Source organism: Rhinopithecus bieti, unplaced genomic scaffold (assembly GCF_001698545.2).
Source record: "Rhinopithecus bieti isolate Rb0 unplaced genomic scaffold, ASM169854v2 scaffold_26813, whole genome shotgun sequence".
Classification (NCBI taxonomy): domain Eukaryota; kingdom Metazoa; phylum Chordata; class Mammalia; order Primates; family Cercopithecidae; genus Rhinopithecus; species Rhinopithecus bieti.
In genome coordinates this window covers 139,365-166,966 of record NW_016812144.1, presented here as the reverse complement: position 1 = coordinate 166,966, position 27,602 = coordinate 139,365, and the positions used below count along the sequence as shown (strand labels likewise).

At 53.3% G+C, this 27,602-nt stretch overlaps 1 protein-coding gene across 8 annotated transcripts in view; it reads right to left on the bottom strand.

The window, feature by feature from the left end:
* The window catches only part of MPRIP (myosin phosphatase Rho interacting protein), a 146,112-nt gene that overhangs the window by 16,230 nt on the left and 102,280 nt on the right, over positions 1-27,602 (bottom strand). For 3 of the 8 annotated variants that reach the window (XM_017895591.1, XM_017895590.1, XM_017895594.1), the window contains 8 exons: positions 27,456-27,594; positions 26,548-26,661; positions 24,161-24,217; positions 22,864-22,932; positions 19,811-19,900; positions 15,322-15,431; positions 11,051-11,621; positions 8,206-8,322 (listed from right to left, as the gene is read on the bottom strand). In XM_017895591.1, the coding sequence (XP_017751080.1) occupies positions 8,206-8,322; positions 11,051-11,621; positions 15,322-15,431; positions 19,811-19,900; positions 22,864-22,932; positions 24,161-24,217; positions 26,548-26,661; positions 27,456-27,594 (1,267 nt within the window). Of the gene's footprint in view, positions 1-1,644; positions 6,195-8,205; positions 8,323-11,050; positions 11,622-15,321; positions 15,432-19,810; positions 19,901-22,863; positions 22,933-24,160; positions 24,218-26,547; positions 26,662-27,455; positions 27,595-27,602 lie in introns of those variants that run through there. The other 5 variants (XM_017895593.1, XM_017895592.1, XM_017895588.1 and 2 more) reach the window with 3 other exon arrangements.

The window sequence follows — 27,602 nt, the reverse complement described above, 5'->3', positions numbered from 1 at the left end:
AAAGGTTTGTGCAATTAACTTTTCAAGGTGCACCTGGCACCATCTGGGTGCTGCTTTTGGTGAACTGACCACAGTGTCATCACATACACACACTTTCAAAAGATAGCTGTTGAAACCTTCTCACAACTCATTATAGTTTTTAAAAGGTTTTGACTGATTTGGGGAAAGAATGGTGAAAAAGAGCTTCTCTGGCTCACGCCTGTAATCCCTGCACTTTGGGAGACTGAGGCGCGTGGATCACCTGAGGTCAGGAGTTCGAGACCAGTCTGATTAACACGGTGAAACCCCGTCTCTAGTAAAAATACAAAAAAAATTAGCCGGGCGTAGCGGTGAGTGCCTGTAATCCCAGCTACTTGGGAGGCTGAGGCAGGAGAATCGCTTGAACCTGGGAGGTGGAGGTTGCTATGAGTTGAGATCACGCCATTGCACTCCAATCTGGGTAACAGAGCGAGACTCCGTCTCAAAAAAAAAAAAAAAAAAAAAAGGCTTCTCAGCTCTCCAGAGGTGCTCGCTGACAACCACACCCGTGTGTCTTGGTGGGGCTGAGTCCGTCACACAGAGGTGACGTGTGAGCTACTGTTTCCATTCAGAGCTACAGGAGTAAGGGGCTGGGAAAAACAGGTGTCCTGCTGGACAGTGGCCATGGGGATGTGCGGGCAGGAGCAGTGGCAGCCGCATGGGAGTCAGAAGCTTGCTGCACAATGGTGCTGGCTGTGTGTGCGCCCGGCTCTGCCACATGAGCGTGGGAGGTGCCACCTGAACATGGCTTTTGAGGGGCCTAGTCATCCCAGTCATTTACTGGGGCAGCTTCCTGAGTGGGAGGAACGTAAGGGCACAGGTATCATGGTAAACTTTTGAGTCTAAGGGATGACGCTTGGCAGCCACACATGGTGGGTGTGGTCTGTAGCTACAAAGAGTGGGGCCAGAGAGTTGGACCTCCACTCAGCCCACCCCCACCCCCAGGGCCTGGCATGTCGCCTTTGTGCTCCAGGACCTCAGGGGCGGGGGTGCAGGGCAGTTCTGGGGAAAAGCTACTTGTAAAGGTCCTGGGGAAGGGGACAGGAATGGCTGGAGGCTGTGCTCAGTGGGAAAGCTCTTCTCACCAGAGCACACATCAAATGCCAGTTCCAGAGAGGGACCCTCTGCCCAACTGTGCTCTCCTAGGGCAATCAGGGGGAGACTGCCCTCCAACCGGGCCCTAGCTCTCTGGGGTGTTGCTGTGACTGCAAGGCTGTCCTCAGGCAGCTGCCTCAGATTTGGGCTGGGACTGGGCCAGGTGAGGTTCTGGGGGGCGGGGGCAGGAAGGAGGCAAGGCTGGCAAGGGGATTGGGGACTACTCTCAGGAATACGGAGAAGCCACATTAGGTTAAAGGCAGAGAAATGCTGGGAAGACTACATGCTCCTCTCCTACCAGGGACCCTGGCGGCCCTCCTGCTAGTTCTTCTGGTGGAGGACGCCAAGGGATGCCGAACAAGAGGCTAAGCCCACAGCCCAGGCCCTGCTGAGACCACACCACGGTCAGCAAGTAGAGGGACAGCAGCACATCCCCTCAATTCTGTTTGCACAGTAGCTGAGCCAGACATCCCCACACCCACCCCGTTATCAAGGAGGATCTGCTTTGCAAACTGAATGGGGCGTTAAGACCTTAAGGCTCTCCAAGTCCCTCTGGTACTTCTCGCGCAGTGTGGCCGCGTCGCCCTCCAGGTCCTTGTGTCCCAGCTCCTCCCGCATGACGTCCATCTGGGCCTCCAGCTCCTGGATGCGCTCTCTCAGCCCAGTCATGGAGTCAGCCTCTCCCTGGGTGGCCTGCCAGTCGGGGGCAGGGGCCGGCAGGGCCTTGGGGTGCGGCCCCTGGTGGAGGCAGAGGGTGTCCTGAAGGCACCTCAGGCTCTGCGAGTAGTGCTCCTGCAGGGTCCTCAGCTCCTCCTCGTGGATTGTCTGCAGCTCCCGGACCTTGAGCTGGAACCTGTCCTCCAGGGTCTGTATCTGCTCGCCATGATGCCTCTCCAGGTCCTGCCTATCTCTGACCGAGGCATCCAGCTGGCTCAGGACCCGGCTGCGCTCAGCCTGCAGTGTGCTCTCAGTCCTGGTCAGCTGCTCCACCACGCACCGGATCTCCTCCTCATACCTGCCCCGCAGGGTGAACATGCTCATGCTGTGCTTGCTCTCTGCATCCTCCAGACACTGTTGCTGATGGTCTAGCTGGGTGGCCTTGGCCTTGAGCTCTGCATTCTCCCTTTCAACGATGGCGATCACATCCAGGTACTCGCTCTTCTGCTTGCGGAGAAGCTCCTCGTACTCCTCCCTCAGGGCCTGGGCTGCCTGTGCCTGCTCTGAGCAGGAGGGCTCCCGGGTCTGCCAGGACTCCTTGCAGAGCTGGAGCTCCTTCTCATATTCTAGCCGGATTCTGCAGGCCGCATAGCACACCTGGGCCTGGATAATGGCATCCTGAACCAACAATGAAGAATACTGACCGAGACCTCCAAAACAAGTGTTATACGAGAGACTCTGTGATGCCTGGAGAAGCTTCTGGCAATTTCTCAGCGATTCCACAGGTGGCAGAGATGGTAAGGCAGCAGCTATCTCCTCTAAGAGACTGGCCTTTTCCTTCAGCTGCTGGGCAAGCTCCTCCTGAATAGCAACAAAGGCCCCAGGGCTCTGGTCAGACACATGGAAGGGCTCCTGAGAGCTGTCTGAGTCTCGGCCCAGGACTTCTCCTAAGGGTCTCAGGTCCCAGGACAGCTGCACACCATCTTCATGGCCCGCTGGAAGCCTGAGGGCTTCCAAGACCTGCTGCATCACTCTCTCAAAGTCTGGGGTTTGGTAGGCTCCCAGGATTTCCCCCAGCAGGCACTTGTGCTGCCGCAGGGCTGTCTGGGTGCCCTGCAGGGTCTCCTGGATGCTCTGCAGCCTGCGGCGGAACGACTCCCTCACTGACTGTGTGGCAAAGCTGAGCTCTGCCCTGACCCATGTGGCATTGGCCAGAATGGGGGCCAGGCCCTGTGGGATGCTCTGCTGCCCGTCTCCTGAGGCACCGACTGCCTCTCCTCCCAGCGTACCCAAGTGCTTCCTCAGAGACTCAACCTGGCTCCAGAACTCACCGTCCACCAGCACCTTCCGGGCCCAGGTGTCTACGGGGGCCCCAGCAGATTCCATCAGTGGCTGTCCTGACCAAGAAATCTCCTGGAGCATTCTGGAGACATCTGATGTTGTGTTCTTCAGGGAGTCTGCTATCTGGCTGATCAGCGAGGCTTCCAGAGCAATCTGGTCAGAAAGAAGCCTCACCCGCTCCTGCTCTGTCAGCTCAGGCTGGGGGCACTGCTGCAGGGAGGCAGGCTTCCTGTTCTCCTCGGTGCCACCTGTCTCCAGTTGTGCATGGGCCCCGCCATCGGCTGGGACCGGCCAGTGCTGCAGCGCCTGGATGGCGCTGACTAGCGCACTCTCCACACTGGCCAGGGAGGCTGCACGTGCGTCCTGCTCATCCTCCTGGCTGGCCCTAGGCAGAGATCTCAGTTGTTCTCGGCAATTTTCCAGGCACATCAGGGCCTGACTGTTCTTGACCTGGAAGTCCCCAAGCTCTCCAACATGCCCTTCAACCCTCCTGGCCCTCTCCTGCCTCTCCTGCTCCAGCTGGGAGGCCAGCGCACCAACCTGGAGCAGGCTGGCACGGAGCTGCTCACGCAGCTGGGCCTCGGTGCCTGCCCACTGATGGTGCAGTGCAAGCAGTGCCTCACGGCTCTGACCCTGCTGGCTCTCCAGCCTCACGGTCACGTCTTTGAGCTTTTCCTCTGTGACGTAGAGCTTGGTCTCCAGGGAGTGGATGATAGAGAGGTATGTGTCAGAGTCGCCAGGTGCAGGCAGTACACTGGGTGCAGGCTCTGAGGACATGCTTTCTTCCGAGGGTGACCGGTCCTGGCTGGTGTCGGAAGATGTGCTGCTGGTCCAGGTCTTCTCGGACCCTTCGGGGTGAATGTATCTTTGGCACTGGATTGTGGAGAACCGGATTCTTTGCCTTTTAACACCAGGTGCCCCCTGGTCGAGTTTGGCTGTGCCCTGCTGATGGCCCTCCCTGTCAAGAACTTCCACTGACTTTGGGGGCACCACGCTCTCTTCCCTACTGGGGCTGCCGTCACCGTACTCCTCCCCCGGAGGAGCCCCCAGGTCCTCGTCCTCATCCTCGAGCCTTGTGTGTGGGAGGCCCAGAGGGGCCCTAGCGACTTGGACTGGTTGGCCTGGGAGCAAAGTGCCATCCCTTTCTGTCTCTTCAGGGGTACTCCGTGGTTCTTCCATGTCCTTTGGAGATTCACTTGCAAATTTCCTTAAAATCTCCTCTTTTGCTTGGAGCTTAATTTCTGTTTCCTCTAAGCTGCTCCCCAAGGCAACCATTTTAACCAAAGCCTCACTGAGGTCCTGCTCCTTCTTCTCCAGAACCTTCTCATGTGCTTCCTTAATGCGCTCCAGCTCTTCCTCCTTCTCTCTCAGCAGAGTGTGCATGCTCTGCAGCTGGCTGGAGACACTCTGGTAGGAGTGCTCCAGGCTCTGGTTGTCGGCCTCTCTTCTCCTCAGCTTTTCCCGGAGCTCAGCCACATCCCCATCGGATGTGGCCACGCGCTCTGTCAGCTCCTGGAACCGCTGCCTGAGGAGGTCCCGCTCATCGCAGAGGCTCTGCACGTGCTCTGCGAGCCTGCGCACACTGGCCTCTCGCGCCTCCAGCTGCTCCTCCAGCTGGTGCACATGCTCACTGCCCTCGAAAGTGGCACTCAGCTTCTCCTTCTGCAGGGTCTCCACCTGCTGTGCCTGGCCCTGCAGCTGGTCCTCATAGGCGCTGGCCTTGTCTTCCACCTCCTTCAGGTTCTGCAGCAATGCCTGCTTCTCCTTCTCACAGCTCTCCAGCAGCAGCTCGTAGTTTCTCTGCAGCTTCTCCTCCATCAGCCGCTGGGCCTGCTCACTGGCGCCCAGTTGCTGGCTGAGGTCAGCAATGCGCTCCTGCAGCCTCTGGACCTCCTTTTGCCGGTCCCGCTGCAGTGCCTGCTGTGTCTCCAGGCCCCGTAGCTCCTGCGTCTTCTCCAGCAGCAGGGCCTCAGCACTCTTAAGCTTCTGCTCGCTAGCCCTCAGCTGGCTGCTCAGCGCTGCCTCGCTGTGTTGCCGCTCCTCCAGCTGCTCGCGGACCCGGCCCTGCTCCCGCTTCAGGTCGCCCTTGAGCTTGGCCAGCGCCTGCTCCTTGATGGCTAGCTCGGCGGCCGCATTGCTGAGCCGTGCCTGGAGGCTCCGGATCTCAGCCTCGTGGTGCCGGATCGTGTCCTTGGCCTCCCCATAGCTACGCTTCAGGGTCTGAATCTGGTGTGTAATCAGCTCCTGGCGCTGGCACTGGGCTTCAAGCTCACTTTGAAGGTCTTGGTTGACTCTATGGAGCCTCTGCCAGGCACCCGATGGGGAGGCGGCCACTTCAGTCTTAAAAAAACCGATTAAATACTGGTTAGTAACACTCGGGCCTCCCAGTTCTGAGTGTCACACCTCTGGCCAGGAACAACCACAGAAAGCTCCTTGATGGCTTTGGCTTTTATCCTTTGCACAACTTTATCTTTTTTCCCATTAAAAAAATCCAACAAATTATCTTTTTTTCTTTTCTTTTTTTTTTTTTTTAGTAAGTAGCTGCTTCCAGGTAAACAGAAAACATGGACAATAACATCAGAAAACAGCTTTAACCAAATAGCTTCTAGGAGAAATAAACCAAACAAAACTGAATAATGGAACACACTGAGAAGCAAAACAAAGACTAAAGGACAAGAGAGCGCCAGGAAGAGGGACAGGCAGGAGGAGCAGAGCACCTGCAGCTGTTTGTTTCACAAAACAAAAAGTATGCAGTCTTGACAACAAATCCTAAACAAGCGCAGGACGTAAGGTGTAGGTAAATGATGCCACTTCCTTCTAAGACAGGAGGAGAAGGAAGGAAGGTAACGCTCGGGAGATGTCAGCAAGGTGACATCCAAACATTTTCCTGTGGAAAGTGTAGTCAGTCCTCTAGAGTAACAGGAAAAACTAATCTCTACCTGTAAGAAGACAAAACGAGGGGGGAACGGAAACCATGGAGTAAAATACAATAACCAACAAAACAAACAAACCTTTGCGGAGTTCAAAATGAGAAAAAGTGAAGCATGCAAAAACAAAACACAACGTAAATGAAACAAAACTCCCCACACTGAAAGGCATGCAGAGACAGAACTCATTAATGCAGGGAAAACAACACAAACAAGGGTGAGTCGAGCCCAGCCTAAGAATCTGGCCTGCCTGTGGCTCCCTCTCGGTCTGCTGGCCGGGGAAGCCACAGATGTGACACTCAGTTAAGTTCAAGTTACACTTCACGCTCAATGTCCAAACCATGCAAGCTCCTCCCAGCAGTTAGTGTAGCACCCACCCCAGCAGCTGGCTCCTGATCCTTAACCCCACAGACCCCCTGCGCATTCTGAGTCGTGATTAAAAGCATTTCCAAAGTAGAAAGGGTGGTGAAAAGTCACAGGTTATTAGACTTAGGGAAAAGGTATTAAAGACTAGCTTTGCCCAGTGCTGACCAACAGGGGCTTCAGTGTAGGCTCATGCAATTATCCAAGTTAGAAAAAGAGACAGGTTCCTAGGTTAGCAATGTGCAACGTCCACTGCTAGTACAAGTTGAGTATCCCTTATCCAAAATACTTGGGACAAGAACTATTTCGGATTTTAAAATATTTGCATTCTACTTACTGGTTGAGCATCCCCAATCCAAAAATCCAAAACCTGAAATGCTCCAGTGAACGCTTCCTTTGAGCATAATGTCAGCGTTCAGTTTTGGATTTTGGAGCATTTCAGATTTTCGAATTTGGCATGCTGAACTTGTATCTTTACCACTTGATTTGAAGTCAATTCTTACAGGTTGAGGCCCAATCAAGAATTAAAAAGATGCTCCTCAAACCTGGAGGGTAAGCGCAAATGACCTTGGCGGGGAGGCCCACCGTCACCAGGTCTGAACTGGGCATGGCAATGACTATGGCAGAAGAGGCTGGAGAGGAGAGTCTAGGGAACGTGGGGCAGAGAGGAACAGAAGGCCCAAGGAGCACGCAGGAGAAGAAACAGCAGAGAGTCTGCAAAGAGGCGGACTATGGTCAGAGGCCAGCCGAGTGCCCGTTTCATCTGCTGCCTGGGACGACTCAGACCAAGGTCAGTGCACTATGGTCTGGAAATGTAGACACTCAATACATGACAGAGACTCGGGGTCTAAGAGCTGGAAGGACCCTCAGGGATCCCTGGGTCAAAGTCTACACAGGCAGCAGGCTGCCGCTGTAGAGGAGGGGGACACATGCACTTGCTTTGGGGGTCAGTAGCAGGGCCAAGTCTTGAACCCAGGACCCTGATTCTAATATTATACCCTAGCCATTGCTGAGAACTTAGGCTCCCTATTCTGGTACCCCATTTCACTTCTCCTGCAGTATTTATGTATCAATCTTCCTATCACAATCTCCCCTACCGCTCAGTGGGGACAGGAGTATATCTGTTTTATGCCCGATACTTGGCACAGGGCCTGGCATGCTGCAAGAAAGTCAGCAGACACAGGCCTGCCCTTGGACCGGTTAGCTCCAGCCTTGTAACATCCCTATACCAGGGCTCTGTGGTACAGGATCTCAGAGGACGTATCCCGGGGTTGGACTAGTAGTGGTAAGAGCCCCAGGTCTGCCTGCAGATGTGGTATAGACACAGATGGGAATGGGGTCCAGTGCTTGCTTTGTCACTGACTTGCTGTTGGTTATAAGCAGGCACTGGACTTGCTGTGTGATTCAATGTCTTCAATCTGTACAATAGGCCCAATATTACTATAGTGAAAACTATGAGAAATCACATGCAAATATATGGTATTTATAATAAATGTACACTGGCTACTTTCAGAGTTAAAGGGAAAGGGCACCACAATGATTTTATTACCAAAAAAAAGTCCTTAGATATAGAGGTTTCAGGGAGATTCCCCAAAATGTCATACCAGGAGGGAAAAACACCACCCCCCCGTGCCCCCAGCACATTGAGAGTCCAGTCCTGTGGCAGAAGAGCCCAGGGGCGTGAGCTCCCAGGAGGTGGCCCCTGCTGAGACAAGTTTTGCACACTCCTAGCCTGCCTAAGCATGAACCCTTCACACTGAAGCTCCTGAGTGCACCATGGGCCACAGCAGCCCCTCCATCCTACCTGCAGCACGTAGCCCTCACGGGCGCTCTGCTCCCGGCCCAGGGCCACCCTCAGCTGGTCCTGCAGGAGCCGGTTCTGCTCCAGAAGGTCTGAGGCCTCCTTCTGGCTCTGCTCCAGCTGTTGGCAAAAAGACACACACACTTTTATGCAAAATGACAATGATAAACAAAGCAGCTGCACAGCACAGACTCTTTCACTGGTCTTCCATGTGGCCCAAGAGTTTTGGAGTCTCCACATTTCAGCAGATGTGCTGATATGGCCTTTACCAGCAGCATTTGGAAGTGAAGGTTCCAATGCAAGCCATCAGTAACAATGGCAGACCCGGTACCCTCTGGGGACCAAGGAACTACCTTATCCTTCTTACTCCAGGCAGCCCTGGGTGTCCACATAATTCCCACACCTGATCAAGGTTCCAACGTGCACGCCCTATACAGGCGCCAAGGCCCATAGGGGGTGTTCATTTCTGAGAAGGGGGCTGTGTCCACTGGGGAACAAGGGTTTTGCATCTGCATCTAGAGGAAGACCACCCCATGGGGTCCTTTGAGTGTCCTTAGCTGGTCACACAGGCCAGGTTAGGCTCTACAGGGACCACTGCGAGTGGTGGCCTCAAGCAGGCCTCACTCCAGGGCCCACAATGGGTCTCAACTGAAATCACTCCATTTGACCAGTTTTACATGATGGATTCCACAAAGTTCTGTTTGCAAAAACGGTTCCCACAGTTCTCTCAAACAAGGTGTGGACACCCGTGAGTAAGCTGTTTTACACTCTTCTTGCTTTCAACAGCTTCAGCTACTCATTCATCTGTCCACCTCTGCCCCACACACCTCCCAGGTGCCTCCTGATGCCTGGCCGTGTGCAGGGCTACCCATCCTGCTTCCAGAGCTCGTGCTGAGTGGAGCTGTGTGTGTGGTGGGCAGTCACGCCAGTGCCACCCAGGTTGTTGCCAGGCTGTGCTAAGAGAGGTGGGGAGACCTCTGACTTTTATTTATTGTTTTGAGACAGACTCTCGCTCTGTCGCCAGGCTGGAGTGCGACGGCGCAATCTCAGGTCACTGCAACCACTGCCTCCTGGGTTCAAGTGATTCTCCTGCCTCAGCCTTCCAAGTAGCTGGGACTACAGGCACGTGCCACCACACCCAGCTAATTTTTGTATTTTTAGTAGAAACAGGGTTTCACCATGTTGGCCAGGATGGTCTTGATCTCCTGACCTCGTGATTCACCCACCTCAGCCTCCCAAAGTACCAGGATTACAGGCATGAGCCACCACGCCCAGCTGACCCCTGACTTTTAAACAGTGAAGACTGACCCCCTCAGATTGTTGAACCAGTATGTCGCCTGCTGGCTGGTCCATTTTGGTAGCTTGAAGTAATGTGAGTTTCAACTGTTATTTTATTTCATCCTGCCTTTGTTATTTGTTAATGGATGGGAAAAATGAAAAAGTACAAGTATTAGTGCTGGTGATAACTCAGCCTCATACAGTTAATAAAATACAAAAAAGATGAGAAGCATGAGGCATACCCAAGTGGCAAATCTTTAACAAGCTACTTACGTAAGAGAACACATTTGAAATACAGTGTTGAAAACTGTCCCTAAATGGAGAGTGAAACAAGGAGTTCCACAAAAACCGTAATGCTATACGTCCCTGGTTACGAGACTCCCTGTCCAGACATGTGAATCCACCGCTGTAGTTCTGCAGATAGGATTTCTGGATACATTTCAATGAAATAACATCTTATTTTATAGTTTGGGGGCCAGCTTGTTCATCTCTGTACCCAGGTGCACTGAGGGCCTCATGGAGGAGTGACAGTCACAGGGCAGCCTTCATCCACGGCCTACCCCGCCTCACCACTGCCTTCTGCTTCACATCCTCATGACCTGGGACCCAGCTGTCATCTCCTGCTGGATGTCCCTGGCTTCAGATCTGATCAGCCATCCCCAAGCCACTGTAAGAGCACCTGGGGTTGATCTCTGCCTCCAGCTTTGACCTGGCCAAGCCAGCGCTGCCTAACGCAAAAGCCTCACCTTGCTCACGCCCCTCCTGCCGTCGGGAGTCAGAGCGAGGAAACCATTGGGGGCCCTGCAACGCCGCCTGCCTCTCAATGGCAGTGGCCCGCACCATGGGATGAATTCCTCTGTGCCTGGAAGGCCCCCTTCCCTGCCCTGCATGTAGTGGCACGCTCCCACAGCTCTCAGGTCTGCCTCAACTATGAGGACTCATCTGTGCGTCTGTCTCCCCTAGGGGTCTGCAAGTCCCTCGAGGTTAGGACTGTGTAGATGAACCCCTAAGGCCACAGCTTACACCTGATGCTCTAGAAAGGCTGCTGGGAGCAGGGGGAGGATCTGGCCCCAGGCTATTACCTCCTTCTCCAGCAGAGAGGTCAGCTCGTGTGTGGAGAGCCGGTCACCCCCATCTTCAGAAGACAGGTGGACGGGAGCGATGGGCACCTGCTTCTCTTCCCGGAGAGGCGTGGTCTCCACCTGATGCCACCTCTGCTCGATCTCCACATGGACCTTATGCGTCTTGAGGTCACTCACAGGCAGCCCTGGGCTCCGGTCCACCTCCACGCGTAGGGCTTCCTCCTCAGTGCCTGGCCCATCTGTGGCGTCCGGCATCCCGAAGCGCTTGCGCTCTCCTCCCGCCTCCGTGCACGCTCCCGCTGCAGCTCCCCAGGCCCCTCCTCAGGGCGCAAGGGCTCATGGGTGTCAGCGGGCCCTGCGCCACCCACCCGCTNTGCAAGTCCCTCGAGGTTAGGACTGTGTAGATGAACCCCTAAGGCCACAGCTTACACCTGATGCTCTAGAAAGGCTGCTGGGAGCAGGGGGAGGATCTGGCCCCAGGCTATTACCTCCTTCTCCAGCAGAGAGGTCAGCTCGTGTGTGGAGAGCCGGTCACTCCCATCTTCAGAAGACAGGTGGACAGGAGCGATGGGCACCTGCTTCTCTTCCCGGAGAGGCGTGGTCTCCACCTGATGCCACCGCTGCTCGATCTCCACATGGACGTTATGCGTCTTGAGGTCACTCACAGGCAGCCCTGGGCTCCGGTCCACCTCCATGCGCAGGGCTGCATCCTCAGTGCCTGGCCCGTCTGTGGCATCGAGCATCCCGAAGCGCTTGCGGCGCTCCTCCCGCCTCCGTGCACGCTCCCGCTCCAGCTCCCCAGGCTCCGCCTCAGGGCGCAAGGGCTCATGGGTGTCAGCGGGCCCTGCGCCACCCACCCGCTCCTGAGCCAGGGCCTGCTGGATGGGACGGAACTCAGCCCAGTCAAAGGTCTTGGAGCGGCCCTCTCGCCTCCGCTCCCGTGCGCGGCTCCTCTTCTGCTCAGGGTCCGGCTCCCCCAGCTCTGCCTCTTGCTTCTCAGTAGGCCTTGGGCATGTCTCAAAAGAGGAGCTGCTCTTGTTTTTTTCCTCTGGCAACGAGCTGTGGAGCAGGAGGATGAACATAAGACTGTCAGGGGCGACTCTGGCAGTGTGGCCTGCCAGGCAGAAGCTGGCAATGCTGAGCCACGACCCAGCCCCTGTGGGCACCACATCCTTTTCTATCCTAATCCCTGAAGAGGTGCTGTGAGGGGCTTACTGGGGTGGCCCCTTTGCCAGGGTATGGAACCAGGGGAGTCCCAGGACTCCCATAGCCTCACAGGCAGGACGGGCCAGCCCTGCCTTGCTCAGGGCCAAGAACTGCATCAGGCTGCACCTGGGCATAGCCACTGTACTCGCCTGGTAAGGCCTGGCCTCTGTGCATCCTTGGACTGGACAGTGGTGACAAAATGAGGGAAAACTAGCACTTCTCTAGAAGGGCTTACCTTTTAATAAGCAGGTAACATGAGCAGATTTTTTTTTTTTTTTTTTTTTTTTTGAGATGGAGTTTCACTCTTATTGTCCAGGCTGGAGTGCAATGGCACGATCTAGGCTCACCACAACCTCTGCCTCCTGGGTTCAAGCGATTCTCCTGCCTCAGCCTCCCGAGTAGCTGGGACTTCAGGCATGCGCCACCATGCCTGGCTAATTTTATATTTTTAGTAGAAACGGGGTTTCTCCATGTTGGCCAGGCTGGTCTCAAACTCCCAACCTCAGGTGATCCACCCGCCTTGGCTTCCCAAAGTGTTGGGATTACAGGCATGAGCCACTGTGCCCAGCCTAAATCTATGTTTTAAAAGCCCAATCCAGCTGCTGGTTACCCGCCACCTTGAGGAGGCAAGCAGCAGCCAGCAACGGGACATAAGCTGCACACGTCGTGCTCATGGCACTGCTACCTGCCCTGCAGTAAGTGGAGTGAAGCCAGGTCTGCCTAAGGAATCCACCATGCCTAGTCCCCATCTGCTAGAAGCAGAGATTCCTGGGGAGGCCTTGTCTGCAGCAGCGGAGGAACAGGGACATTGCCAATGGCAATTTGTCAAGGAGGCTGGGAGTGTCTGAGACAGAGGTTTGTAGACTCTAGGGATAGGCCCCCAGAGACTGCCAGCTGGTCCGAGGCTGACTGAGTGGCCCTTAATCTCACCCAGGCCCTCAGAAGGCAGTTGCAAGCCCACCTCGGAACAGTGAGGGCCCAAGGAGGAGCTCCAGGGAACACATGTGTTTCAATCAGGTCCAAAAGGAAAGGAGTCTTTAAAGAGAGAACCAACGAAAAGAGGAAATGGCTGCCATCACCACCTGAAGCAAGGGTCACCTGTCCAGGCAGCAATCGGGTGAGAGGCAAAGTGCTTCAGAGCAGGGGGATCTGCAGGTGTCCACTGTAAGAGCACGCTAACATCTGGAGGAAAATGACACAGGGCAGATCTCTGGCCATGGAGAGTGTCAGGATGACACACAGGGCAGGGTGTGCACGGAGGCCCCCAGCCGGGCCCTGACAGCCGCCAAAGTCACAGCCACACCAGAACTGGCCGCACTCCCCAGGAGAAACCTCCCCACAAGGCTCCTCCAGCACTAAAGGCAGGAAGTGCCCTGCAACTTCCCCACTCCCACACTTCAAGAAGGCGACGAGAGCAGGATGAGGACAGCAGCTTCTGAAACTGTAGTTTCTGTTTTCATGCCTCCTTGTGATTTTGCCTGGCAGCACTAAAAAACTCACATTTTTCCTCAAATAATAAAAGCCTACACAGAGGAAGAATAAATGCTGAAAACAAACTGGTAGAGGGTGAGCACTCTACCAGACTACACAGATATGCTAGATTATGAAGTAATTATTAGGAGGCCAACTGCCAGGTCAGCTTTCATAGGAGAGCAAAACCCTTGTCCCCTCATTCATTTCCCTGGGCCCAAAGCCCCTGCATGCAGGGAAGCAGGCACTCAAGTGTGGAGGCACCTCTCCTGAGCCGTGTGCAGGCACAGGCATGTGCACAGGTGCATTCCTGACACCTGCCCTGGGATATCCCAAAGTTGACTTCTTCCAGCCAGGATGGCCCATCTACAGCACCGAGCCCAGGCCTGGCGAGGAAGAGGGGCAGCAGAGGACCTCAGGCCAGCCACCCACATGCACGCCCACCACTCCCCGTCCTGGACCCCTGTGATAAGCTCTGTTTGCTGCCAACAGCCTGGGCAAAGAAGCTGGGGCCTTTCTCACTTTGCTCTGGGGGCTTCCTAAAGGTGCTTGGAAAAGAGTGCTTAGCTTGCCAAGCTTGGGTGTCTGCTCCTGACGGGAGAACCATGGAGGCAGTAGCTGAGGCCACCACAGGATGTGGCCCCTGGCGGGCGGGGGAGAGCCTGTGGCAGCCCTGGGTGCCTCCTGCTGGCTGTGCATGCAGAGGACTTGTCCCTAACCAACAAGCCAGCTCTCTGAACAGGATCCTGAGAGACAGAGGGCAACCTGTCCTGGCCACGGCCTCTTGGCCTTACTAGACAGTGTTTGTTTAATAAATGAAGTCATGAACAAATGACAGACACAGAAAAGAGGACTAAAAAGAAAATAATCAATTTAGGTGTTCTTTTCTTCTTATGCAAAGAGGTATGGAGTCAGCAGGAAGGAGGCAAAGGTTTGGATACAGAATGTGCCTTTAGGCTGGCCACGGTGGCTCATGCCTGTAATTCCAGCACTTTGGGAGGCCGAGGCGAGTGGATCACCTGAGGTCACAAGTTCAAGACCAGCCTGGCCAACATGATGAAATTCTGTCTCTACTAAAAACACAAAACTTAGCGGGGCATGGTGGTGGGCGCCCATAATCCCAGCTACTTGGGAGGCTGAGTCAGGAGAACTGCTTGAACCCAGGAGGTGGAGGTTGCAGTGAGCCGAGATCACGTTACTGCACTCCAGACTGGGCGACAGAACAAGACTCCATCTCAAAAAAAAAGAATGTGTTTTTAGGTCAAAGCTTCCAAGGACAGCCCCTGCTGCGACACTGCCATACCCAAGCAGCCTAACCCATAGCACAAGAAATACATCTGAGATGTAATCTACATCACATGATCTGAGAAATGGCACCACAGGTGCTCAGATGCATGGAGGCTCTGAAGCCTTGAGGTGGGGACAGCAGAGTTCTGGTCCTCAAAGGACCAGCCCCTACACTGGAATCTTCCCTGCTTTTTTTTTGGATATGTCTGAGTCTTCTGATTCTCCACTTTCTTCTAAAATGAGAGCTAGGTCTTTAACCTTCAGGGCAGGAGGAAGAAAGCCCAAAGCAAAATCTGAGGCGCATGAACCACAGAATGCTAACACAAGAGAGGGTTTTTCAACTTGGCTGCACAGAAATCAAATAGACGTAGGAGTGAGGTGAGAAGAAGGCCAAAGCAAAGAAGCGCTGGGTGGCCTATGGATGCTGCACATGGGGCCATCCTCATGCCAGCAGAGCTCAAGGCCTGAGAGCACTGACTGTGGGGCTCAGGCTGGTCTGGCCAGGTGCCTGCTGACACAGATGGAAGATTCTCCACCAAAACCTAGCTCTAATGACCAGCATACACACTACCCGCAAGATGAAAACATCTGGGCTTAAAAGAGGAAAAGAACCAGAAATGTTTGTTCTGATGTGCTTGGGACAGGAACCTGAGCAACAGGACACAGAAGAAAGGAGCAGCAGACTGCGACGCACTGAGCTCAGGTCTCAGACTTTAGACCTGAGTCTGATACTGCCCTGGCGGGAGTGGCACCCACAGGATGCACAAGGGGCTACCTGGCATCTTCACCATCCTACCTCGTCACATCCGGGGCAGTGGTCGGGTGCACGTGTTTCATGATGGTCTGGATCCAGTTCCGCCGAATCCCAGACGTCATGGCTGACAGGGTAAACTCGCCCTCCTTTGTCTACAGAGAAAAGATGAGGCACCATCAGTGACTGTCCCCTAGGGTACCTGCTGCCCTCCATCTCCAAAGAAGCTTCCTGCACTGGGTACAAAGTCCCACAGGGAGAAAGCCTGTGACTGGGTGACCCTTCTAGGAGCACCACATGTGCCCACTACTGGGACAAGAGGGAGCTGGAGAGCAGGAGACGGCAAAGCCATGGGAGGGACATGCATCTGTGGCAATGGTAAATCCGGTATCTTCTCTCAGTAAGGTCAGCTCACAGTTACTGAGCACCCACTACGCACCAGCAGCCTGCCCATTCAGACAGAGGAGGATGCTGCACCCCTCTCTCTCTCCTTTTTTTTTTGGAGACATAGTCTTGCTCTGTCGCCCAGCCTGGAGTTCAGTGGCGCGATCTCAGCTCACTGTAAGCTCCCCCTCCTGGGTTCACGCCATTCTCCTGCCTCAGCTTCCCAAGTACTGGGACTACAGGTGCTCACCACCACGCCCAGCTAAATTTTGTATTTTTAGTGGAGCCAGGATGGTCTCAATCTCCTGACCTTGTGACCCACCCGCCTCGGCCTCCCAAAGTGCTGGGATTACAGGCATGAGCCACCGCGCCCAGCCACTGCACCCCTCTTTAAAGAGTTCCCAGACTTAGGGGAAGGGCAGAATCAGCAAGTGCTGAGCAGCGGTGGAGGTGGGGAATGGGGAAGGGCGTGCTTCTTGGGTGTGGGGAGTGGCGCCTGCAGTCTGAACCCACACAGGCACATGGCATGATGGGGCCCAGAGAATGGTCAAGAACAAGGGGTATCAGGGTCTTGTTGGTGACACTGAGAAAAGGCAGGGATACCTGCTGGGTGGTTACTGCAGCTGTCCAAGTGATGAGAATTAAGGTAATGGCAGGGGATAGGGCAGCTCAGAAGTAACAAAAGGGGTATGGACAGTGGACGGTGTCTGGCTGGCTGGGTTGGGGAGCACCTAGGATAAGCCCTAGACTCCTGCTTGGATGAGGTGGAGTTTAGGGCTTGTCCTAGGTGCTTGTCCAAGGCAGCAGGGGAGGAGCCTGTTTTGGGCGGGGAACGGGGCAGCAGGTAGGACAAAGAAGCAAAGAGCACATGGCTCTGGGACATGACTGCTGCGCCCCTAAGCAGACCTGCCTGGGTACCTTCGGAAAGGGGAGGGCCAGTGGCCTGCATGGAGCTGGAGGCCTGCTTCTGCACCTACAGGCACCTGCCCAATAGAAGCGAGGGCTGCAGCCCTTAACTGAGAGCTGCTCACAAGCAGACTCAGCAACCAGGTCAGTAGTGAAGCTGACGGCAGGATGCAATCATGAGGATGGTTTTCAGATGGGCACTAGTGGCCTGGTCAGAAATCAAAACAGGAGATCACGCGCTGGCCTGATGTGCCACAAAGCACAGCTGGGAGGGACCTGACCTGCCCCTCCCCATGCCCGATCAAGTCACCGCCACTGCTCAGCTCGGTCCTCCTTCATCAGTTCTCACGTCCACATGAGCTGAATTGGGGGCCCCACCTTCTCCACCCCCAGGTGCGGGCGTTGCTGGAGTTTGGCCTCAGTGCTCCATACAGACCTGTTTTCTCCAGCTGAATTTTCTTTCCCAGCGGCTACCTAATGTTCTCTGAGAGCCCATCATGCCTCAAATGGATCACAGCCGGAATTCCAGGGGATCCCCCCCGCTGCTTTTGTGACGTCAGCTCTTCTGCTGGCTTCTAAGCGGGCGGGGCCTTGCCATGCTCTGGGTCCTGGCCCTCCCCTCAACTCTTACTCCCAGGTGCCGCTCCTACCTTTCTTGCCCAGCCTTACTGTGCCAGCCTGTCTGGCTCCTTTCTAATGGACCTGCATGTCCTGCCAGATGTGTATCACGAACGCACAACTGTCTGGCATCTTCTAACACCCTTCAGTGCTCTCCACAAAACTGGACCAGTGCCAACCTGACCCTCCACCCAGCACTCTAGCCCCAGACTGGCTCTGTGCTCTCTGTGCCATCAGGTCTGGAGTCCAGTCTGGGACATGTTTTCAAACTCAGCCCTCTTGCTGAGCCTTGAGGGATTCTCCTCCAGGAAGCCTCCCCCAGGAAGCCTTCTCCACAATGGAAGGACCTCCTCATTCCTTAGAACTCTCAGTAGTTGGGGTTCACAGAAAGTCATCAGGATAAGCCCTACCAGGGTGAAGTAAGGAGGGGTTGATCAGTGGGTGAGATTGGCTGGTGCCCTCATTTGTCACTAGGAGAGTGGGGTGAGTTCTCAGACTTCAGGTGTGCCCCGCCTGGAGGAAGCTGCTCATGAAGATGTGAGGTGGATGGCAGGAGAGGAGGCTCACCAGGCACTATGCCTGACTACCCCTCCCACAGGGGCTGAGGACAGAGGAGCCTCGAAACTTGAGCAGTTCAGGCCACTAAGAGCAGGGAACTCACACCTCGCCCTGGTGCCAGGCTGTCAGTGCAGCCTCCAACTGTGACTCAGCTCCTCTCGCAGATGCCGGCATGCAGGAAGCCACAGCCAGCAGCCCAGTGGGCTGGCAGCCAGGATTTTCTTAGTAAATGAACACCCGGGCCTTTGGGTCTACTTCAGTCTCCCCTAAGTTGGGTCAATCTGAGTCAGCCCCAAATACTGGATCAACTCTCAAAACAGCAATACAATTGAGTTTCTGGGCCCCAAAATGTGAAGGTATGACCCTGCTACAGGTGATCCCACCAGAGTCTAGCCTTCTGTGAGAAACCAAGTCCCAGGGCCAGGGTGCAGCCCCACGGGGGCAACTCTCTACTCATCACACTCTCCACCCATCTTAAAGCTCTTGCAAGTGATGAACTAACTTTACCCAAAGAGAGGCCTGGCTTCTGTCCTGGCTCCTGGGAGGGAACTTCCAAACCTTGGAATTTCCTAGATGACTAGAGTCTTTATTACTCATGGTGGTCCCCTGGGACCCCACCTAACACTTCATGCTGACAAGACAACTCAGGGTGGAGGATGGCCTGGCCAGAAGCAGGAAATCAGAGGAAACCCATTAAATCAGAGGGTTGGGGTTTGCACCATGTGAAAGTAGCCGACCATGGCGGGAAGGGCTTTAGGTGGAGTTCAACCATGAGGACAATAACTCCATCAACCACAGCAGCTACATAGCCTCCTAAAGCTCAACACCAGGGCTCAGGTGGGCTTCCTGGCAATACTCTGCATGCTGCCCCACATCAGGGCTAAGAGAACACTGTGTCCCCAAGGATGCAGAAACTTTTGGCATCTGTGACTCCCCCAGTCCCAGATTCTACTCCACATGGCTCTCCTTTGGCTGGTTCTGACTTGTATCCTTTTTCTACAGTAAAACTCATTGTAAAGATACTATTTTCCTGAATTCTGTGAGTCATTCTAGTGAATTTTCAAAACTGAAGGTGGTTCTGGAAACCTCCAGACTCACAACTGGTGTCAGAAGTGGCGGCAGGACTGGGCACAGTGATTCATGCCTACAATCCCAGCACTTTGAGAAGCCAACGCAAGTGGATCGCTGGAGCCCAGTGGTTCAAAACCACCCTGGGCAACATGGTGAAACCCTGTCTCTCCAAAAAACAAATAATAATAATAATAATTAGCTGGGCATGGTGGCATGCACCTGTAGTCCCAGTTACTCTGGAGGCTGAGGTAGGAGGATCGTTTGAGTCTAGGATTTTGAGGCTGCAGTGAGCCATGAGTGTGCCACTAGACTCCAGCCTGGACAGCAGAGTGAGACCCTGTCTTGCGGGGAAAAAAAAAGAAATGGGGGCAGATGTGGCAGTCCGGAAAATTGTGCCCTTAATCTGGAGTCTGGCTGACTGCAGGCAGCCCTTAATCCACAGAGTTTTGAAGAAACAGCCAGTGAGAACCATTTTGATCATAAAGATTTTTTTTTTTTTTTTTTTTTTTTGTTTCTTTTTTTTTTTTTTTTTTGAGAACAAGGCAATGCCTTGCTCATCTGAGTAACTCACAAGATTTTGGGAAAAAATAGCCTTGTAAGTAAATGAATGAACAAACAGATGAATAAGTGAGTAAAAAACCGATGTAAATAATTGACTAACACTTTCATTCTTATTCCCCATACCCCACATCCTTCCAACTGCCCCAACTCTAGCATTATAAAAAACAAAAGAAAAAAAGAACCTTCAGAAACAAAAAATCTTTAAGCAGTCTTCAGAAAAAAGATACTAACATCTAATGTACTGTTCAGATCACGAATTGGGGAAGAGGGTCAGGTGCCACAGGACACAGGTGTCAAGGGTAGTGGGAAAGACTAAATGCTGACCACACACACTGCATCAGGCCTGTCCAGAAATGCCCCCAGCCCAGACATCAGGCACTCTGACACGTGTCCCTGCCTGTCAAGCCTGTGGCCCCACTTCCATCCCTGGGCTCACATGGATCTGGAAGCCATAGTTTCTCTGAACTGGATACTCTGTGACATCGTAACATGTAGACAAGTCAATTTCCCCATCCAAGTCGGCTGCCTGCAGAGAGAAATGAGAATGTCTTGAGATTTTTAGGAAGCAGAATCAAGGCCTAGGTGAGCAAATTTCCATAAGTGATTTCCTGCACTGAGTTTATTTTTAATAGTATACACACCGACAAGTGAGGATACTGTCTATCCTACTACTGTATGACCCAGGCCCCTCCCTGGGTGCAACCACACCACCATTTGTCTCTGTATCCAGCTAAAGATAGTCCACGCCAGTGGTCCTCAAACATGCTGCTGTTGAAATCCTTTCACACTCTTAAAAACTGGGGACCCTAGAAGAGTTTATGTGCATTTCATCTATTGATGGTATTTACCATGTTAGAAATTAAAATATATATAAAATACATATTTTATATATTTAATGTATTTAATATATTTTAATGTATTTTTTATATCCTCCGGACTGCCACATCTGCTCCCATTTCTATTTTTTTTCCCCCAAGACAGGGTCTCACTCTGCTGTCCAGGCTGGAGTATAGTGGCATACTCATGGCTCACTGCAGCCTCGAAATCCTAGACTCAAATGTATATATTTAATGTATTTAAATATATAAAAATGTATTTAAATACATATGAAAAAATAATAGAAATGAAAAATTCAAATATATTTGTTCATTTGAGAATAAAATAAACTCATTTTAAAGTAAAAATTTGATTAAATAATCGGTGATAAGAGTCACACGGCTTTGAATTTTTGCAAATCTCTCTAACATCTGTCTTCAGAAAGGACAGCTGGATTCTTATTTCTTCATTCCATCTGTTCAATACAGGAAGGGTTTTTTTTTTTTTTTTTTGAGATGGGGTCTTGCTCTGTCACTCAGGCTGAAGTGCAGTGACATGATTTCGGCTCACTGCAACCTCTGCCTCCTGGGTTCAAGTGATTCTCTTGCCTCAGTCTCCCAAGTAGCCGGGACTACAGATGACCACTACCACACCTGGCTCATTTTTGTATTTTTAGTAGAGACAGGGTTTCACCATGTTGGCTAGGCTGGTCTCAAACTCCTGACCTCAGGTGATGCGCCTGCCTCGGCCTCCAAAGTGCTGGGATTACAGGCGTGAGCCACTGTAAGAAGGTGAAGGAACAGCAGAAGTCACTAATTTTATGAAGCCTCAATCTTTAAATGCCCTTCACCAGACAATAAAGGAAGTATTTTAATAGCTTTTTCAAGTAGTTGTGGCTGTTCTTTGACAAGTAGTAGGCTCTTAAAGGTTAACTGCAATGTGGTATCTGAATTCATGCCAATGAACTCTCTGTTCTGTTACATTAAAACCCACGCATGCTTTTGTAACATGTGGTATTGGTCACATGGAAAATATTAAGTTATGCATAGCTTCCAATTGTCTACACATTTCATTATGCAAGATCAAAATATCGCCTTTGCTAATACCACCACCTATTTCATCAGGAGAGTGTAAGTAAAGGGAAGTTCATGATGGTGAATACAAATTTTCCCAAGTTCTAATTTTTGGTTAGAAGCTCAAATTATATCACCAGCAACAAACTCTGTCAGTTGTTTTCCTTAGAGGAATGAGCTAACTTGGGTCATTTTCATGAAAATATATGCCAAACACACAAAATGAATGACTACAGTTTTGCCTACCAGTTTTTCTTCAAGTAAACATGGTGTTCCACAAAGAAGCTGCTAGTTCAGCTGGCAACTCAAACAATCACGAGTCCTTTCCACGAGAAAGCCTGCATACTCTGGTATGCAGCCAGGTGATGCTTACTTTCCATTTCAAATCAGAATATTGAAAAGATGGGCATTTAAAGATTGCGGCTTCATAAAATCAGTAACTTCTGCTGCTCCTTCAAGGACCTTTATTTATTTTAAAACCATTATTTATTTAAAATGTATGGCAGTGAAGAATCCAGTGACCACTGGTCCAGCCTGTTGTTGCAGCTTGGGCTGTGCCAAGTACTAGTGGCTTTACTTCCCGTTGCTTTTGCACCATCAGTGCAGATGGCCACATGTAAAAAAAAGTCAATGATATCTTAATATTATAAATTATTTTAACCATCACTGCTCTCCTGAAAGGGCCTCAGGGACCCCCAGAGGTCTACAGATCACACTCGGAAGTGTTCTTCTATGCACACACAACCAAACACTTACACAGGCTCCTTACTTCCCCAACGCTGGACACCACCAGAGGCCCACCGCCCACACTCTCCTACCCCTACTTCTTATCACTACTGCCTTTTCCCCTTCAGTCTGTAAAGACTGGCTCAGAGTATTTAATACATACTCTAGCCCTTAATGATGGGTATTTAGGCTCTTTCCAATCATCTGGCTATTACAAACGTGTGGGAATGACTAACCTGAAACACAGACGTTTTTCCATACGTGTGAGTATATCTGAGGGATTCCTGGAGTGGAACTACTGGGGAAAAGGCGAAAGAGACTTGCCAAACTGTTTAGAAGAGGTTATTTTTATTTGTAGGTGAAGCCTCTTCTAGTTGGTCTTTGACCACAGAATCAGGACTGTCAAGGGGCCCAACAAAGCTCATCTATCATATCCCGTCTTTGTCCAGAAGGCAGGGCACAAGACGTAGTTCAATTCTTCCAACTCCATTTACCATGAAATCTCTTCGTGGAAAAAACAAAATTTTTCATCCTCAGTTTTCAAATTTCAGTGTTTTTCAAAGAACAGAGAAAAAAAAGCTGCCCGAATCCACTGCACTGGGCGTTTAATTCAGGGCCTTGACGAAGCCCAGCATCACAGCCAGGAAAATGATCACAAGGATAAAGGCTGGTATTGTGCTCACCTTCCCACCAGGTCAGGACTGGGAAACCCAAGAGGGCAACATGGATACACCTTCGGCAAGGGACCACCACCAAAGGGCGTCGTCCTCAGAAGTGGGGACATTAGCCCAAGGGGAAGCAGATCTACTAGCCCCAGATGCCGCCTGGACCCCTCCAGCTATCTCCACAGCAGAAGCAAAGCCCAGACACTCACCTCCTCAGCCACCGAATCCCTGTAGTATCTCAGGCTTTGATCGGCCAGGACAAACCAGTGTTTCTTCCACTAAGGGGGAAGAAAAGAAAAATGACTTGATTACCAACTCCTATAACAGCACACCTGCCACACCATGGCGATGCGCAGCCAGAGCCTGTGGGACCCACCCAGAGCACAGGGAAAGCAGGGGACAGGCTGGCGCCTCCTTGACGGCACACAGAGGACTCCGCTGGGACTGCAGGCAGCCATGCGCTCACTCCCTCAGAATGCTCACTAAGCTGCGACCCTCCAGTGAAGAGGCAGCACAGATAGCTGAGCAGGCCTTGGCTGTGGACTCTACGACCAGTGGTGTGGCTGGTGGCCAGGCCGTGAGGTCCTCAATAACTACAGAGGCTGCAGACAACAGGCTGGGCCCAACAGAACAGAAAGGTGGCTGTGAAATGGCATCTCCACCTGCAGGTGGCAACCCGCAAGCCATGGCCATGTGGCCCCCTAACCAGCAGGGGTAACTAACCAGCTAGAGACCAAGTCTTCACTGTGAGCAGTAAGGAGGGGAACTTGAGTCTTCATGCCAGGCCAAGGGCATTTGATATGGAGGAGAAAGAAAGAGGATGTCTTGGGATAGCAGCTCAGGAAGCAGGAAGGGAGTGCAGATGGGCTGGGCATCAGGGCCTCTTAGGTAAGGACCCAGCAGACTTCTCTTCATGCCTCCTTGGGAGGCCTGGCCTTCCAGCCCATGGCACAGGGTCAAGGTGGGCTGGCAGGTCCAGCCTCAGATGGCTCTTCCTGCTTGAGTCTGATGGCAAGAATATACCATGTTTGCTCCTTCCAGGGCTAACACTGCCACTGCAGCTGAGGGGTCTCGGGCATGAGAGTCCTGCAGTGCTAGGCTACTGTCTACTTGGCTGGCTTGCATGGAAACACAAGCCAATCTCACAGCCAGAGACTTTCTTTGCCCCTGGGGAAGCCAGGCCTCTGAAGAACTTTTAGGAAAGACTACCAGGTGGGGGCTAGTGTTACAAGGCATCCCTAAAGCCTGAGGCCAAGATTCCCTTGCCGTCAGCAGACAGGCCTACCGAGTGCCCCTCCAGAGCACCTCCGACTGCAGAAATGAAGGCTGCGTGCCTGCACTTCTAGGAGCAGATGGGAGTCTCAGCCACAGCCCTGGTCCGTGAGACAAGGGGCATGGAGGAGGAAGGCATGGAGCCAGCACTCACAGACTGGCTGGGGACAAGGCCAGCTCACCCTCACCCTGCCCCCAGACCTGTCAGGGGCCACGGCAACCCTGCACACTCACCTGGCCGTCCTCATACTGCTTAGTCAGCCAGCCTTTCTTGAAATTCAGCAGGTCGGGCTGAGAAAGGGAGAAAAAAGAACAGCTCAGAGGAGACTCCTCTAGTGTCATGAGTGTCTGATGGGGCCAGTATTTCTGTCCAGATGAGGCGGGTACCAGGAAAGGGGTTTCTCCACCTGCCAGACAAGCCTGTGCAGCCCCCTCACCCTGGTGGGTGCTGCCCGCAACCCGCCTTCTGTAGGTGCGCGCGACCTTGAGGAAGGAGATGCTGGGCTTGGCAGGCTGGCAGGAGAGAAGGTATGGTCTCATTGCCCTGTGAGCGGTGTGGGCTCCGGCCTGTACAGGGCCCACTGCACAGGGCCTATCTGGGGGGCAGAAAACAAGCCCAGATGGAGTTACAGAACATTTTATTTGAAGGGAAACATCTGCAGGGAAGGCTGAAAGGAGAATTGATTCAAAAGTTCTTGCAGAAGCCACAGGAAGCCTGGGAAACAGAGACGTGCGGTGTTGAGGAAGCAGCAGCTTGCAGCCCCGCTGAGACCCTCAGGCCATTTCTCCACCAGGAACAGGCTTGACCTGTATTCCCCACAAGAAGCAGGATGGCAGACAGGGGGACAGCGCCCAGGCACAGGGCTTTGTCCTTCCTCCACCTGTGCCACCTAGACACACCTGGGCCCTGAGGAACAGCCTGAGAGAGCACTGCCACCTACAGCCCACCTGGCTGGCCCCACAGAGACATGGGTCACTCCACCTCCGGTCCCAGGTGCTCTCTTTTCTACAGCCATCTGAACAGAAACCAGCTTTGGTGTCTTTTTGTATTATTCCAAGGAGTGACAGTGAGAATAGGCAAGAATTGTCACGACAACTACCAGGACAAAGCGTTCTGGGAGCCTCTGCTCAGAACCCTGTCTCTGAGGAGTGAGGGAGGAACCACAGTTGGCTGCTGCCTAGGTCTGGCTAAGGCTGACCCAGATAGATAAGAAGTCCCTCTACAGAGCCCTGTTTCAACCCCAACGTCCTGCCAAGCTGTGCAACTGTCCTTGCCGCCAGAGTCAGCTGAGGCACCCAATCAAACTCAACACTATGAAATTAGGACACCCTACCCCAAGTGACCCTTAAATAGGGAGGTCCTCTCCTGCATGTTTGTAGTTGTTACTGTGGCACAAGACCTGAGACGTGGGACTGCCACCTGCCCCTCTCTGACAGCCTGCTTAACGTGAAGATCTTTCTTTTTTTTGAGATGGAGCCTGGCTCTGTTGCCAGGCTGGAGTGCAGTGGCATGATCTCGGCTCACTTCAACCTCCGCCTCCCAGGTTCAAGCGATTCTCCTGCCTCAGCCTCTCGAATAGCTGGGACTACAGGCACACGACACCATGCCCAGCTAATTTTTGTATTTTTAGTGGAGACAGGGTTACACCACGTTGGCCAGGATGGTCTCGATCTCCTGACCTTGTGATCTGACTGCCTTGGCCTCCCAAAGTGCTAGGATTACAGGCGTGAGCCACCGCGCTTGGCCTAGCTTGCGGATCTTTAACAAAAACTTGTAACCTCCATATCATGGTTGTGCCATTGAAGTCAAGCCTGCAATCTGACCCCGATGGCAAGGCCTATGCAGGTGGGTTCCCTGCTGGTGCTTTCTGCTGGGGACAGGAACTCCCAGATAAGTTAACAGAGAAATAAGGGGTTTTGTTTGAGACACCTGAAGCAAAACCCAGACTGAAGGAGAAACCCAAACCTTACTCCTCTTTACACTCCATGTTACACATCAATCTGTGGTTGGGAGCCCCCAAGCCCTGGGGCAGGCAGCAAGGAGACAAGAGGCAGTGAGCAGGCTCCAGGCTCCCCTGGAGGCTGAAGACAGAACGGGAAGGAGCTGGGTCAGCATGCTGAGCTGGCCTTGCTCCTGTACCCTGACCACTCCTTCCACACCTCTGTTGTCACAGCTCTGAGGCCTATGGAGGACCCAGTGCAAGGTCTGCTCTTCCACTTGAGGCATGACGCAGAGAACGAGACAAGCTCCAGTAAGACGTAGCCTCTGCCTCCAAAGTGCCACGAAAAGCAATGCCCAATGCCAGAGGAGCAGAGGGTCCCCACTACAGCCCTGCCTCCTAGAGTCGGGAGTCTGCCTGGCCAAGGTGGCCTCCTCCGCAGGGCCTCCTCCCAGAGCTCAGGATGCCATGGAGCTCTTGGTTCTGCTGGGACCAGAAAAGGGAAGAAACACAGAATCTGCGTTCGACGGCCTGTGGGTTGGTGGGTGGGGGTGCTCACGGACACGAGGGCCTGTGCACAGAGGGACAGCTGGCGTGGACGCATAGACAGAAACAGACAGTGCCTCAGAGTGACAGAAGCAGAGGAGCACGGCCTCCGGAGGACACGGCGCCTGGGCTCACCGTCACGGAGGGCTCCGTGGACCTCCTGTCCAGTGACTTGGCTCTTCGGTGTGGAGACAGGGGGGAAGCCGAGGCGTCTGGGAGAGGAGCTGGGGGGGCTTCATTGGTGAAGTCCTGTGGCAGAGAGCAGCCGCCAGTCAGCGCAGCCCAGGGCAACACGGGCAGGTGAGGGACGAGCTGGTGCCGTCCACCCCTCCAAGAGCCGCCAGGGCCTTGCTCCTGGCGAGGGGCAGTGATCTGCCTAGCCCCCACAGCAAGTCCGCGGCAGGGCCAGGCCAGGACCCGGTTCCTGAGATGTCCTCGTTGATTGAGCAGCCTTTTCTTTTGGATTCCCAGTCACTGTCACTTTCCTGGCCCCACCCCATCCCCCAGCTTCTCTGAGCCACAGAAGGAAGAGCCCTGGGCTCTGTGGCGGCAGGTGGCAAGCCATGGGCCAGGCAGTGGGCACTAGGCACCTTGGGAACAAGAGAGAAGCCAGGAGAAGATGAGCTTGGAGTTGGCTGGCTACAAAAGCAGCAGGCGGGTGCCCAGAAAGATTTCAGAAGCCGAGTCTACCTTGGGCTGAGTGGAGAAACGAGGGGTGCAGCTGTACTGAAAGAAAGAGTTAGAAAGGTATGACATTCAGCCTTGTTGCTGGGCTGCCTCAGAGAGGAAGAGAGTGATCCTAATTAAATCTGGGATCTAAAATGTGTGAGAATATCCTTCAGCAGAGATGGAGAAGGCTCTGATATGAAGCTGCAGGAGACAGGCCTGCCCTCGAGAAGGTCACTATGCAGAGGAGGCAGTCGGAGAGCAGAAGCCTGGCAGGAGCACAACCCAGGCCTGTGTGGAGGGGACTCGGCGCATGGGGTACATGCTGACCCGCCCCTGAGCCACCCCTGAGGTGCTGCCTGGCCCCAGGAACTCACCCGCTTCCTAGGGAACGCCCTCTTCTCGCTGCGGCCCTGGCGTGTGTCGCTGGATGGCGAGGGCCCCACTGCATTGGTCTCCATGTGCTCTGCCTTCTCAATGTCCAAGGCCTCAAACTTTTCAATCACCTGGGACCTCCTGCAAGA